The sequence below is a fragment of the Oncorhynchus nerka genome, linkage group LG20, assembly GCF_034236695.1.
Source record: "Oncorhynchus nerka isolate Pitt River linkage group LG20, Oner_Uvic_2.0, whole genome shotgun sequence".
NCBI classification, from domain to species: Eukaryota; Metazoa; Chordata; class Actinopteri; order Salmoniformes; family Salmonidae; genus Oncorhynchus; species Oncorhynchus nerka.
The window spans coordinates 69971028-69986662 of NC_088415.1; the positions used below are offsets into that span (position 1 = coordinate 69971028).

The 15635-nt window shown below is 42.8% G+C and overlaps 1 protein-coding gene across 2 annotated transcripts in view; it reads right to left on the reverse strand.

Annotated features, from left to right (window-relative positions):
- The window catches only part of LOC115103036 (E3 ubiquitin-protein ligase HECW1-like), a 50150-nt gene extending 38139 nt beyond the window's left edge, over positions 1-12011 (reverse strand). The window contains exons 1-8 of one of the 2 annotated variants that reach the window (XM_029623619.2): positions 11695-11998; positions 7949-8282; positions 7243-7350; positions 5659-5753; positions 3321-3396; positions 2446-2615; positions 581-723; positions 150-250 (exon numbers count right to left, since the gene is read on the reverse strand). In XM_029623619.2, coding sequence (XP_029479479.1) covers positions 150-250; positions 581-723; positions 2446-2615; positions 3321-3396; positions 5659-5753; positions 7243-7350; positions 7949-8282; positions 11695-11724 — 1057 coding nt within the window. In that variant the 5' untranslated portion in view covers positions 11725-11998. Of the gene's footprint in view, positions 1-149; positions 251-580; positions 724-2445; positions 2616-3320; positions 3397-5658; positions 5754-7242; positions 7351-7948; positions 8283-11694 lie in introns of both variants that reach the window. The other variant, XM_029623620.2, reaches the window with a different exon arrangement.
- Positions 12012-15635: the final 3624 nt, after the last annotated feature.

Genomic DNA, 15635 nt, shown 5'->3' on the forward strand with positions numbered 1-15635 from the left:
GGGTGGGGTTTGTATTTTGGAACTATTCCATTAGTTCCATTACATCTAGACAGTTTGATCAAGCTCAGCAAAACTATTTGAAGGCAAACAAGTACTATTTGAACCCAGGTCTGGATGTATGTGAGAGGATGTGTGAGAGGAAGAGGAACCTGGATGAATAGAGGAAGTGATCTCAAATCTGAACTGCAGCTGTCCACTGACATGTTCTGTCGGCACCCTTCGGCCCAGCGTGTAGCTGACCAAACGGTCACTGTGTAGAGGGGAGGGAGGGTGAGGGTGAGGGAGAGGGAGAGGGAGAGGGAGGGAGAGAGAGAGAGAGAGAGAGAGAGATATGGTGGGAGAGGGAAAAAAGTGCAGGAGAGAGGAACAAATTGAGAGAAAGATGGGAAGGTGACCGGAGGGAGAGAGAGAAGATTGGGCGAAAGGGTGGAAGGAGAAGGAGTGGGGGTTGGAGTTCAAAGAGAGAGACATGTTACTTTATGATTTTAAACATTCTTTCAAGAGCTCCCCAAATATCTATTAATAATCATTTGATTATCCTGATAAATATATGAGCATGCTGTGTGTTCCTGAGCCGTACCCAATAGCATGCTTCTCCAGTAGCCTCTGCACCGGCATGGACTGCTTGCCCAGGAAACGTTTGATGATAGGACGACTCTTGGCAAACTTGTCTTTTACCTCGATCTCCAGAACGTCCGTGGGCAGAGACACAAAGTTGAAGCGCTGAGGAGGGAGAGAAAGACATAGTATCTATTTAAAATGCCTGTAAAGGTGCCGTGTGTACGTGTGTGCGTGTAGCCTTATACAGCTGCATATCCCTGTGTGTAGCTGTTAATAGTGCTGAAAATACTTGCAGCTGTAGGAAACAGAGGGAGCCGTCAATGGTGCTGAACTCTTTGCACTCAAAGTAAGACTTTGGAATGGAAGGAACAATACATATGAAACAATGCATTACCTAACCTTGCGTGATCTTCAATGACAGTGATGCTAAATGTAGAGGTATGCGATCTCTATGACAGATGAGTTAAGCATTGGCATTCCTCCAGGTGTAGCTTTATCTCTACATAAACTGACCTCTATGGCTGTGGCCTACTGTATAACCAGGGAGTCAAGAGGGAGTGAAGGAATGCTGCGCCTGATCTGAATATCAAAACAGGGGACCGGGAGGGAGTAGGGTGCACTTTTCTTCTGCCTGTACATAGCCTCTCTCACAGAAGCCCTCAATCAATTCAAGGTACAAGAGGGAGACACAAAGATGGAGGGAGGCACCTAGCTTTTTAGCTATCATCAGACTGTACCTCCAGCGCTAAGCTCTTGACTATACAGTCAGATCCAGCATGAAGCATGCATGAATCATCTCCGCAGGTCTCATACCTCCTCCTCTATACCGATCATTTCCATGAATACATAGTGGTGCTGCTATATCCTTCCCCTCAATATACCTAAAGGGGTGTTGCCACTGTGCTAAATCAGAGCTGGGCCTGTGATACATCTTCTGCCCTTTCACAGTGACACCACATAATTGAACCATTAGCCAAATGAGTAAACCAGCAATAGCCTATTATAGGCAGAGAGAGCAAATTTTGACAGGCATTATTATAAAAGAGGATTACCACATGAGAAAACTCATGGTGTAAATGTATAATTCATACATTATAAATGATAATACATTTGGCAGGGGTGGAGCACTGCTGTGTTCATGAGGAGGAGATACAGGCAGGGCGGAGGTACTGCTGTGTTCAGGAGGAGATACAGGCAGGGCGGAGGTACTGCTGTGTTCAGGAGGAGATACAGGCAGGAGGGGAGTACTGCTGTGTTCAGGAGGAGATACAGGCAGGGCGGAGGTACTGCTGTGTTCAGGAGGAGATACAGGCAGGAGGGGAGTGCTGCTGTGTTCAGGAGGAGATACAGGCAGGAGGGGAGTACTGCTGTGTTCAGGAGGAGATACAGGCAGGAGGGGAGTACTGCTGTGTTCAGGAGGAGATGCAGGCAGGAGGGGAGTACTGCTGTGTTCAGGAGTAGGAGATACAGGCAGGAGGGGAGTACTGCTGTGTTCAGGAGGAGGAGATACAGGCAGGAGGGGAGTACTGCTGTGTTCAGGAGGAGGAGATACAGGCAGGAGGGGAATATCCCTCCCTAACCAAGTCAAATGTCAATAAGCTCTGCTTGCCTCCCTGCCAGTATTATGCAGAGATCAATATCTTTAGTAGATGTTGTGGGAGATGATATTGTGCTACCAAATCATTACATCCAAATACAAGTTTTTGCAACACGTTCATGTTCATCATTTTTTCTCTTGAGTAAATATAACCCATTGTAATGTTGGGTAAGTGTACATGTATAGGGCCTACCTGTATAAAACCAGTCCGAACATTGAAATAATCATTACCAGTATTGCACAGAACGTTTACACGATATGAATCACTAACACAGCTCTCCACTCACCTCTCTCTGCCAGTGGGGGTTGATGGTGTTACAGACGATGCCTGAGCGTTTCTCCTGGCCGTGGTGTGGCAGTGCCGGGAAGATGCTGTTCCTGCCGGGGTGGATGGCGATCTTAAGGTAGGGGTCAGGGTTGAAGAACATCCCCTTCTTCAGCCCTGTGGCATGGAAATCTGCCAGAGATGATAAGAGTATAGAGAGAAGGAAAGGCTTTGAAATGTCACCTATACGGGTTAAGGACATCACATTCTTCTGACAAATTGGAGTAGAGTGCAGGCAAGAATATGCTTGAGAAGCTCTGCAAAATAATTTGGTTCAATATCTCGCCAAATACAACAGTATATTGTACTTCTACAATAATAGTAGTAATATATTCTGCTACAGGAGAGCAGAGAGAAAATAACTAATCATGAAAAATACATCTAGACAGAATTATTATTTTGAATAGTGTGGCATTTAACTTCTCTCCAACTCTGCTCTCTAACAATTGTGACAGCCATGTCATACAGTAGCATAACCTTCCAGTGATCTGGGACTAGACAGGGACTGCTACAGTCCGCCTGCTTGTTCAGTATTTGTAAGCCTGTGTTGATCAATGCTAAAGATGAAGGGGGAAGAGCTGCCTAAAAATCACATTTGCCTCCTCCTGTCATCTCCTATGCAGTGGTGGGGGGAGAGTAATATTTAGATACACAACTTCCCGAGCTGTCTCACCCACCTTTCATCTAACATCACATCAGTGTGTGTTACCTCACTGTGAATCAGATGGAACTGGATCATACCGCCTCTAATGCTGCTGCTGCTGCTACATCCCTCACTGTTAGGAATCAAACTCAATTCAGGCCTGTCAGAAACACTTGGCACAATAGACTGTTCACCTGAGAGGGAGAAGCTGATGAGTCTTCTACTTCCTGTGCTCTGGGGGACTTCTTCATTGGTGACGGGCTTAAATACCTGCAGGAGGGAGAAATAGGGAAGGAGGGAAGGAAAGAGAGATTGATTGAATGAAAGAGAGAAAGGGTTAGAGGGATCGATAAAGAAAAAAGAGAATGAGAGCGAGACATCAGCGCCAGCTTTTACAGCATCTCTCCTCCTTGCTCCACCTCCACAGGTGTAAGCCTGTCTAGTGGTCCTTATAGCAGGCAGGCGGGTTATCTTTCTCTACCCATTACTACCCAGGGAAAGATTCAGTAAAGGGAAAACAGCCACAGAGATGATCGAGGCCATTGAGAGATGAGGGATAAGGGTCAGATGCAAGACACACACGCGCGTGCACATTCCTGTAGGAGTATTGTGTGAGCCTCTCTAGGTGGACCAGTGATCATAGCAGTGTGGTGGTGTGTAGGCTGTGGGGGTCTGCAGCAGACATCTGGAACTTAAAGGCATCTACAGAGAATACGTAGAGGGGGCTGACGGAGTGTAGCGTAGTGATGCAATTACATTTTCGTCACAAAAGAGGCGGCTCCTTGTAACACCATACACTCCGACATTCGATGCAGTTTTCTTCTACCTGGAGATTGAGACTCAACGTATCATTGTTCCCACTACCGTGGGGGCAGTGATGTTGCTGTCCATTAGGCTATATAGACTATTCATTAAAGTAGCCTATTTTGCATTGATAACCAAATATAATCTCAGTGTCTGTTCAAGCAATAAACCAGACAACATTGTAGCCTTATAGAATTCCCCCAAATGTATTTTGTTTAATGTTATTCTGGGAGTGAATACATTGAAGCAGCATGTCAAAATAGGATAATGTTGTAGGTTACACTGGCAAGTAAAATAATATTTATAAATCAGATTATTTCAGATGGAGATGAGGGAAGCTAAAAGGCTAGCCAACTTGTTAGCAAGGTACGACAAGACAAGATATTCTTATTTTGTTTCCACCACAAATGAGAAGACAACAAGAAATCTCAAGAATCCACCAAAAAGGTATTTGGTTTAGAAGTAATAACTAGTGATTTAAAGGCTATTGTGAAATGCTAGAACCTGCTGAAGCCAACTAGCTAGACATGTGACTTTTTCTCCACACCAAAACATTATGTTCTATTTTAGCTGATATGGGAATGAATACACAAGCAGCATGTCAAACTGGTATAATGTTTTAGGTTAAAAGGGAAGTATAAGAATATTTGCCAGGGCATATTATTTAATTATAAATCTGATTGTTTCACATTGAGATGTGGGAAGCTAAAATGGCTAGCTTTCTTTTTAGCCAGGCTAAAGCCAGCTAGCTACTGGCTGGCTACTACTAGCAATGAAAACACAAAAATAAAAAACTTTGCCATCGCCCCCTTGTGAATGGGACCTGCGAGGATATCATGTTAACCAAAGGTGTCCGCTACTCCAAAGATCCCACTCCACCCACATGCACACATGGAACTTGTAGTAACCTTAAGTGCCCACAAGACCTGTACTACAGCTTACTCCACAACAGGGCCAGCACAAGGACAACAGAATGAAATTCTGTAATTCCCTTCCACTCTCTGTTCACCTCTGGCTGTGGCTTATCGGTTTGTTTATGTCTGTCTGTCTGTCTGTCTGTCTGTCTGTCTGTCTGTCTGTCTGTCTGTCTGTCTGTCTGTCTGTCTGTCTGTCTGTCTGTCTGTCTGTCTGTCTGTCTCTGTCGTCGCTCTCTCAGCACTTGCAGTCTCTGTTTCTATCATTCTCTCCCTCTGTCGCTCTCTCTCCACCCCCCCCCCTCTCTGTCTGTCCCTCTTGTGGGTCTTAAATCAAATCAAAATGTAATGGTTGTGCATACACAGATTTGCAGATGTTATCTTTTCCTCTGAGAGACAAATGTTATCCTGCTAATAAGCTTGTAATAAATGCCATTGTTTTCTTCTCCAGTCAATGAGAAAGGAAGGGTAACCAATCTAATATATGGATTTCTAAACCTAACATATCGGCACTTTAAATGGCGTCTGATAACCCCAAGTAATCCAGGCAGTTATAATGGACGGAGCTGGACAATAGATGAGACACCGGAGGGATTGCTGATCTCTTTCTGGAACTGTCAGGAGTTTTTTGGGCTCTACTAATAAGCTCAAACCCAGACAATGCAAAGATAAATCCTTCAGATTGAAAGACATACAGTAGATCCATAATTAACACGCTACCTCTTATCATCAGTGTCCCTAGAGGAGCACTAATGAACACAGAGCCCATGTAGCACTACCAGGTTTGGACAAAGTAGTCGTCCCACACACTCACCGGAACTGAGGGGTTCTTCACAGTCAAACTGGGGGTAGTGGCTCGCAGGGCCCCGCTCACACCATGGTAGTATTTAAAACAGATCTTGGTCTCCGCTGAGAAGAAAGAAGAGTCAGATGAAAGAGGACAGGGAACAGAAAAGAGTTTAAGAACAGGTTGTCCTATCTTTTTAGGATGACCTACAGTTTGTTTTACACCTTGATCACATTTCACAGTTGGACAGCTTTCAAAAACAGACCAGAGCTACACCAGTATGGCCTAAAGGCGTCCCCATGCTTCCCAGACGAAACAGTTCGGAAGAGTTTGTGCATATATTATGAAGACATTTTGTGACGTTTTTTTGTTTGTTTTGGACTTGGGTTGATCGGGCACACAACATTTTTTCTGGAGGCAAGCCGAAGTCGGTAGCCGAAATCTATGCCCCTTCATCGGTGATTGGTCAGAAGTAGGGATCCTTCAATAAAGAGAACTTGTTTTCGTGCACATTTTTTCATTGAGAAATACTGCCTCAATCATCTTCGTTAGATATAAATATGCGCAACTAAGATCTCCTCTGCAAAAATGTCTAAATTAATGACAGAGTTATCATAGGTTAATTCTGACTATTTTGAGGAAGTTTATACTGGCTATGATGTCTCAAAATGGACAAAGTATTTTTGTCGCGTTTTCCAAGGGAAGGTCTTTTAAGGGAGTATGTGAGCACACTTGTTTGGTTCGCCTAGTCGACTTTGGCTAGCCTCCAGCCGAACTGAAGCATGCTGACGCCTTTAGAAAGCTGTTCTGAGCAGCATGCCAATAAACTGGGGGAGTGAGAGAGCAGGCTGTCCTCAGCTACAGGGTTATTAGGACCTGAGAGTCAGACAGACAGATAATACTATCACTTTCATTACACAGAGTCTCAGTCTCAATCTCAGTGGCTTCTATCCAACCTGCTAATCTACTGTGGTAGCTAAAAAGAGATGCTTTGGAGTAAACACCACGGACTGGCCTATAGAGAGGCACACAGGCACCAGCGAACTGTATTGGGGAAAAGATTGATTGATATATGTCCTGTCCGTACTAATGAGGTGGGAGGAGCTCTTTGAGGGTTGAGTCATACTGTAGGTAAATAAAAAATAAGCAGTGATAGCTAAATAACAAAATCACTCACAGCTGACAAATCATTACATTAGCAGGATCAAATGAGTGGAAGATGGCACAATGGCAGTTAGTTATTCATAGTTCCACTTCCCTTGTGTGTAAGCAGAGCTGTCCACACCGGGGCCTACTGTACTGTACAGTCAGTGTGGATTCTCTAGTCTAGTGGAGCTAATGGGATCCTTTGGCTGTGTAAATTATTTTATTTCTGTGAATCTCTTGCCTAAAAGACTTGCTTTAGTTACAGACACAAATGTATGGGCACAACTGTTATGAGAAACTAAATGGATATGAGATTGTTTCATTGTTACGTAAAGATCTACAATATGCACTGACGAAGCAGTGTCCTGTTCTGAGAGCTCGATGCTACATCCGTTATAAAACAGCTCTCTTACAGCTCTATTATAATGTAGGTGGTTTTGAATGTATTTCCAGAAATGCACTTACGCTCCACAAAATAGGAGTTGCCCTCAATCTTCCACACTATCTGGCCCTTGTGGGAACCATTCACTCCGCGGCTCTTGTAGTCTAGAAAGTTCTCAGACGACACCTCTTCTGAGAGAGAGGTAAGACAGAGAGGAATGGTGTGAGACTTAAGGCTGGATTCAATCCGTATCGCGGAAGTTCAGCACTACAGCGCAATTTAAATTTAAAGGCAATGTTCCCGCATTCGCAGAGACTGCATTCATAGTAAACGCTGCATATGTCGGCTCAATCGGAAATCACCTTTACATTTCAAGCGCACTAGAGTGCTGAACTTTGGCGATACGGATTGAATCCAGCCCAAAGTTACACAACGTTATCACACAAGCATTGTCAGTTAGAGTACCTGTGGATATGAGTCTGCGCACCTTATCAGAAAACCAGAACACCTTAATATTACCTTAAAACATATGTGAAAGCAGACCTGAACTGAGTCATCACATACCTCTCCATGTACCTTACATACAGTATCTTTCAAATAGACTTGAAATAACACATTCTTGTTCATGTCCTTGATCTACCCGATGTGTAAAAGCTTCACAAGATTGGAAATAAACTGTTCTTCATCTCACCATCTCTATCTGGCTCTATCATCTACTAATTATTCATTTGGTCCCTTCTATGTAAAATTAAATAATAAAAATATCCTAAAAGTTATGGTAGTGCTCACCAATGAGGTACATGCCGATCCAGTCCCCAGCGTCCACCTCCTCCTTGATGTCCCAGCAGATGAGGATGTCCTGGGTCTGTCCGATGGCGTAGTGCGAGGTGCTGACGGTAAGTGTGGAGCGGCTGTGTGATGTCACCAGATCCGTGTCGCTGGTGGAGCGGTACATGGCCGCCACGTCCTCCGGCACCCCATTCTGGAAATTAACATTGCGGAATTGTTCGGGGTTGTAGCTGTGGCGGATGTGGTCCTTACAGCGCCAACGGTTCTGGGACGAACGACACGGGGAGGCCATGGCTGCAAGTCTGAGTCCGAGAAACCTGTTCTGGTACAAGTTCTGGGGGAGAGGGAAGAAAAGCAGAGAAGAGAATCTGAATGGGGAGGATGAAGAGCTTTTACTGGAGAGAGGTTAAGGAGGCTCCACATTTAGCATTCCTATCCCTGTTTTTGAGATACAGTCGATTAAGTCCAATCAAAACCTTTATCTCCATCTTTAAGAACACTGCAGATGTGTTATTCTGTTGGTTATCTCTGAGCAGACTTTAGAGGTAGCGATTTCTACAGTCCTGCAGAGAAAGTGGAGCTACAGTGGGAAGATTACCAACAGGAAATCCCATGAGCTTTGGGAGGTTTCTCCACTATCTTGTAGTAGCTTCTCAGTGGGAGGAGAGACAACAATACAGCACAGTGCTAACAGTAAGGAACACTCCCGGGCCCTGTCCTGCTCAGGGTGTGAAATGGACTGTTCAAAAGTGATCGAGTGTGCTGCCTCTCTCTCAGTTCAATTAAATCTCTCTCTCGCTGTCTCTCTTAAACACACACACGCATACAAACACTGCTGGCTCAGTGATAGAAGATAAATGTCTCTCTCTCTGTCAGTCAGTCTGCCTGGGCAGCAGACCAACACAATAGACAAGACCCCTACTCCCCTCTGAGAACAATCCACTGGCACAGACCCCTCAGTGACGTGTCTTATTAGAGCCACTCTCTGGCCCTCCAGTGTGGAAGGGCTTCCAGATGCCAAGCATCCTCTTCAACAACTCTGCCACTGTTCTTCAGCAACAAGGTCACTTGTCTTCTGCCTGCCTCCATACAACCTATGTACAGTATGGATGGAATTCCACCATATACAACACACACTGTATAAGACATTGGTAAGAAGAGAATGAGAAGAGCAGGGAAGAATATGAGAATTTCACTTGGCATTCTCTGCTGTGAGTATAATAATTGAGTAGATAAAATACTGAAATGGTCACTAAGCTAAATCAAAAGAGGAGTTAGAGAAAAAGTTACTGCTACTGTAAGTGAGTTCAAATGCTTCACATTAAAATGCCAGTAGACAGTGCAGTCGTTTATGTTTCTCTCTGAATGGGACTATTACTTAACTCCTTTTAGGAGCCATATGAGATAACTTGGCTCATTGCTAATCAGCATCCCAGTACTATATTGACTGTGCAGATACTGAGGATATCTTAGTGCACTTACATAACACGGTAGGTCTGCATATTTCTTCCCTCACAGGAGCTCCCAACTGAGTAATAAATGCAGGGATGCAGACAGTATAATTGAGTAGGCCAAAAGTGTTAAATAATACAATCCTTATCATATTTTAAAAGCTGCCAATTCATTACAAAAATATCAGTACACTAGTGAAATGAAGGACAGTTGTAAATCCCTTGTGATTAAGGTACAGTAAAGTATAGTGAAATATGAAATGTTTTGTAGAGAAAAGATGCAAAAAGAAAAGATGCCTCTTTTCTTATAAGGTTGGATGGTTGCCAGCATGATGCATGAATATGCCACACTGTAGTTAACCCCATACTGTAGGCTACCTACCTCCACATAAAGCTCATGATTTTAATCTCATTGGATTTACTCACTGAGACTAATCTGAAGAAGAGGATCTGGTGCGTTATCATCACGGCATCACAAATTACACTACAGCGAATCAACAGCGTGACGCTAAACAAACCACGTAGCTGATCACAGCATGCAGTGTTCAACCATGGGAAAGCAGCTAGGACAATAGATCGCATTCTGTTGCATCCAGATACTGAGTTTCTTCTTCACTGCACTGGATTAGCAGCAACATCATAGATATCCTTCCAGTCAAAGGAGCAGTGTTCAGTCCTCCTCATGCACCTCTGCACCGGGGCTCTTGGCTGATGACTCACTCAATCTACTGAGTGGTGGCTCAACATTCTCCTTCCTTCTGCTCATTTAGCTCCCACCAGGCTAAACCAATTACGGCTGCAGCAGAGAGGGACATTTTGGAGGAGTTTATAAAAGTGCTCTCCTCTGTATCTCATCAACTGAGGAGCTGTTGTTACATAACTATGGCACACTTAGCATGCCCAACGATTTTTAGGAAGAACATGTATACATTTAGATGTGCTCAGTAAGGTGTGTCAAATACATAAATTCTGGCTCAAATCTCCCTCAAAAATCAAAGTAGGTCTAATATATGCCAACCACTAAGAAGTGTCAGGGATGATCTATCAGGCCATCAAATCCATTCCAATTTTTTTTATGAGAATAATGGCTGCAGACAGTTGGCAGGCAGGTAAATAGAATCCTTCTCCAACTTTTATGAGGCAGGGAGATTTCTTGTATTCAGATAGCTTTCAGTTTGAACAAGCTATCTCCTCCACAGTGGTGATTTTAACATGGATCAATAGACAGCATGTTCTCCTTCTACATGGTAGTTTGAGTCGTTGAGGGTCACTGGTGAATCAATAGTAATCTGACCAATCTCTCTGCAAATGGTCAGAATTATGGCTGCTTGTGAGCACTGACTGCATCTTTTGATGGAAAGAGTGTCTATCTCCCTGTGCAGTGTTGAATTGTCTGGAACAGCTTGTGTATTCTAGGTGGCCTTCTATGGTATAGTAGTACAAGGGTAAAGGAAAAGGGGATACCTAGTCAGTTGTACAACTGAATGCATTCAACTGAAATGTGTCTTCCGCAATTAACCCAACCCCTCTGAATCAAAGAGGTGCGGGGGGCTGCCTTAAACGACATCCGGAACAGTAGCAGTATTAATATAGTATAGTAGTACTATGTTAGTATTAGTAAACTACAAATATTGCCTTCCTCCTATTCTCACCTCTCTCTGCTCCGTCCTATGTATTGTTGCATTTTACATTCACACACACACACACACACACACACACACACACACACACACACACACACACACACACACACACACACACACACTCTGTTCATCCCTCCTGCTCCCTCTCTCTAACAACCAAAAAGAGTAGGCCAATTTGCATGCTATGATGACAATATAGGCAGAGGTCCCTTCCCCTACTATGGTGGAGCATCCCAAAAGGATTGATCTACTCTGACTAGGATATACGGACTCGATCAAAACACTCTCCTAATTGCGAAATCGATACTCACTTCCCAATAATAATATCAAACACTACGAGACATTACATAGCCAACCTGGCTACAGGGGCGAATTTCTTTGGCCTGGTCATCAATATAGAGGCCGTACTCTACTGCATCCAATGACATAGCATGCAGCATCAGTGGAACAATCACAACACACGAAAAAATGCTAGAAATGTCTTTGTTTGAGAACACATATGAGGCGTAAACTATATTTTCTAGTGCATAGATCTCGTGATTACATACATCAATCTAAACTAGAGATCGATTCGGACACTGGCACGTATCAATTTAGCCATGCCTATCTTATTGACAGCTGGACAAATATGCCTACATTTATTCAAACGTACCTGGGTCAGTGTCACCTGCCTTTGAATCATAGCCTATTATAGATGAACCGTCAAAATGCTTATGGCATTTGTCATGTTTTGATGTTCTAAGAATATGATATTCTATATCCTCCGCTGGGCCATGTTCCAGGTTTGTCAGACGGTTTTCGGACCATTCTTACAATGATGCTGCTGTGCGATACGGTCTTTCTCCTGGGTACCACAAAGCTTCGTCCAATTGCAGACCATTTTGCATAAATTCAGTCTCCGTTTTGCTGCCCCCGCCCATGCACGCACCACGCACAAATTATAGGTTTATACTCTACGTAAAGCACGCAATTTCTCTCTTGCGGCTTTCAGAAAAACTGAACTCGGACATCTCCGACTTCCGACTTAAATGCGTTCAACTAGGAATTCGGGAAAAAAATTGCTCTATATACTTTGTCTGATCTAAGTCCTTATCATGAAACAAAAGTAAAACATGTTTACCATCAAGACAAAATCTCTTTCTAGAGCTCAGACTCAGACCTAAAGACCACTGGCGTGCCTTTGTTGATGCTCCATAGTGTCAGTGTCCTACACATAGGTATTTAAAAAAATAATGATGCAGAAATGGTCTAAATGAGAAAAGTTACACTACCTGAGGACATGCTCATAAAGGCATATCTAAATTATTATTATTTCACAAATGTATGTCCCTTCAGTATCAATTATTAGACCATGGTCTACAAGAGATTGTGAAGTCTAGGATACTTAAAAAATCGAATAATTCTTAAGTAGGCCTAGGCTATGTGTAATGTTTTTAATGGATCTGCTTAATTATTAGGGACAGTTTACTGTGGGGGGGCCTCGCTCTCATTGCACTAAGTTCAGAGCTGGCTGCAGACAATGATCAGCTAGGGGATCCGATTTTCAACATTTGAATGCCATATTTATAATTATATCAAATTATTGAATACATTTTCCACCAACAGGTTTCTGTTCCATTGCACCGCACAACCAATAAACAAAGCATACTGACTTCAGGCACTTAATGGTTTGTGTTTACAATAAATAGACAATGAATAGACATCAATCTCGACAAACAGAAAATATATCCCTCCCTACCTTGTAGGCCTATCCACCAAGGCTTGGCAATCTCTGCATGTAATTGGTGTTTTGCAACAGATGTCTCTTTCCATTCATCAAATTCAGGTGTAAAGCACTTCATTAGTACTTTAAAGTAATTTACTTTTTGGAGGTAAGTCGTTTTTTGGGGTATCTGTACTTTACTTTACTATTTATATTTTGAACATGTTTACTTTTATTCCACGACATTTCCTAAAGTACATTCCTAAATAATGTACTTTTTACTTCATACATTTTCCCTGACACCCAAAAGTACAACATTTCAAATGCTTAGCAGGACAGGAAAACGTTCCAATTTTACTCAAGTAGTATTTTACTGTGTGACTTTTACTAATACTTGAGTCATTTTTTATTAAGGTATCTTTACTTTGACTCAAGTATGACAATTGGGTACTTATTCCAACACTGATCAAATGGCAGCTGCACAGCTTGGATTGATTGCAATGATATCATTTTTCCAACCCCGAAACATTTGATGGTCAATAAATAAATATTAATAATAATAATCATATCTATATTTTGTACATTTCAGTCTGATGTAAGTTTCCATGACTTGCGCTATGCAGAACAAAAAAAAATGTTTTACTGACCAATTTGAATGACAAAAATAAACAATGCAATATACTGCGCTTTTCAGTAGGAATGCAAGAAGCCCCTGGAGTGAAGCGGTGTCTGCTGTGATTGGTAGAGATTTCACAACACAGTGGACCGCTCATGTCCCTTGACCTCTTCCCATCCGTACAGCACCAGTTAGATGTCAATGTCATCGCTTAGCAAAACTCGTGTCACTCAGTCAGAGTCTGGGACAGTATGGCTAATCGGTACTTCTTCCGAAAGAGTGGCAAAAAAAATTAGCAGGTTCAGGCAGTGTTGAATAAGGTAGAGAGTGTAGATCAGGCTGAAAGTCAAAGAGCAGCAGTGGCAGAGTTAGCCCCACGGGTTTGTGCAGGGTTGGTGGTAGCTATTTAGCTAGTCTCCTTCATGATGAGGGTTTGCTAATGCTAATAAGCTTGGATTAGCGCCCAGCATCCTTAAACTATTGGGTGTCAATCAGAGTTATTTAACAGTATATTCAGTGAATGGGCAAACTAGGATGTTGATATGAGTCATGATATTAGGGGAAGTGTTTATTTCCAGCTAGTGTATTTCATGGCTTTTGTTTCTTTAGCTAGCTTGGCTGGTTAGCCACTTCGGTAGCTACTGGCTGGCTAGCTAGCTGAGACCAAAGGGATGAGATACATTTTTTCTGACTGAAGCACTTATCTTCTGACAGTGACACTCTGCCCCCCTGTGGACTGAAGCGGAACTTTTCGACAACATTTAACCCGGTTTAAAATGAGCAACGTTGAGGTGGTAGAACTAACAAAATGAAATGAATCAAGAAGGCCTTATAACCTATTCCATTCTACAGGTAAACATTATTGTATCATATTTGTTATTTCCATATAGGCTATGTAACTACACTGAGTGTACAAAACACTGGGAACACCTCCCTAATATTGAGTTGCACCCACTTTTCCCCTCAGGAAAGCCTCAATTTGTCAAATTTTCCAAAGGGATGCTGGCCCATGTTAACTCCAGTGCTTCCCACAGTTGTGTCTATTTGTCTGAATGTCCTTTGGGTGGTGGACCATTCTTGATACACATGGTACACACACAATCCATGTCTTAATTGTCTCAAGGCTTAAAGGTCCTTTTTTAACCTGTCTCTTCCCATTAATCTATACTGATTGAGGTGGATTTAACAAGTGACATCAATAAGGAATCATAGCTTCTACATGAATTCACCTGGTCAGTCTATGTCATGGAAAGGTGTTCCTATTGTTTTGTATAGTCACTGTATTTGTGGAAAAACTGCATTATTATTAAATTGGTGAAATTATTTAATTGAGCTTTTATTTTGTTCTTTTTATTCACTTAGCTACTTACTTTTTCTGTTGTTGTTGCATTGTCGAGAGACTAACCTGCAAGCATTTCATTGCACTGTGTACTCCATTTACAGTGCCATCCGCAATTATTGGGACAGTGAAGCATTTTTTCTTCTTTTGGCTTTATACTCTATACTGAAAAGTAAAGTGCAGACGGTCAACTTTAAGTTGAGGGTATTTTCATCCATATCGGGTGAACTGTTTAGAAATTACACCGCTTTTTGTGTCACGCCTGCTCCCGCTCCCGCTCTCCCTCCCTGGCGTTTACTCAATCACCTGCTTTTCATTACCTCCCCTATATCGGTCTGTTCCCGAGGTTGTTCCCCGCTTCAGCATTATTGTCGTCATGTCGTTTTGTTCTCCCTGCTCTGACGCTGTTCTGTCACTTGTCCGTTCATTAAATGTGTACTCCCTGTACCTGCTTCTCATCTCCAGCGTCTTCAGTGATATTGTTAACAAACACGCCCCCATAAAGAAAATGAGAATTAAAAACAGTTTAAGGCCCTGGTTTGACTTTGATCTTGCAGAGTTACTCCACCTCAAGAATTGCATTTGGCGAAAGGCTCGGCCCACGCATACTCAGGCTGACTGGCTCTCATTCAGGCAAATGAGAAATAAGTGCACTCAGGCTATCCGGAAGGCCAAAGTTAGTTACATTAAGGAGCAGTTCTCTCTCTGTCGGTGTAACCCCAAGAAGTTCTGGAAAACGGTTAATGACCTGGAGAATAAACCGTCTTCCTCACAGCTGCCCATTTCCCTTAAAGTTGATGATGTGGTTGTTACTGACAAGAAGCACATGGTTGGTCTCTTTAATCACCACTTCATTAAGTCAGGATTCCTATTTGACTCAGCCATGCCTCCTTACCCGTCCAACATTTCCTCATCTCCCACCCATTCTAATGCGAC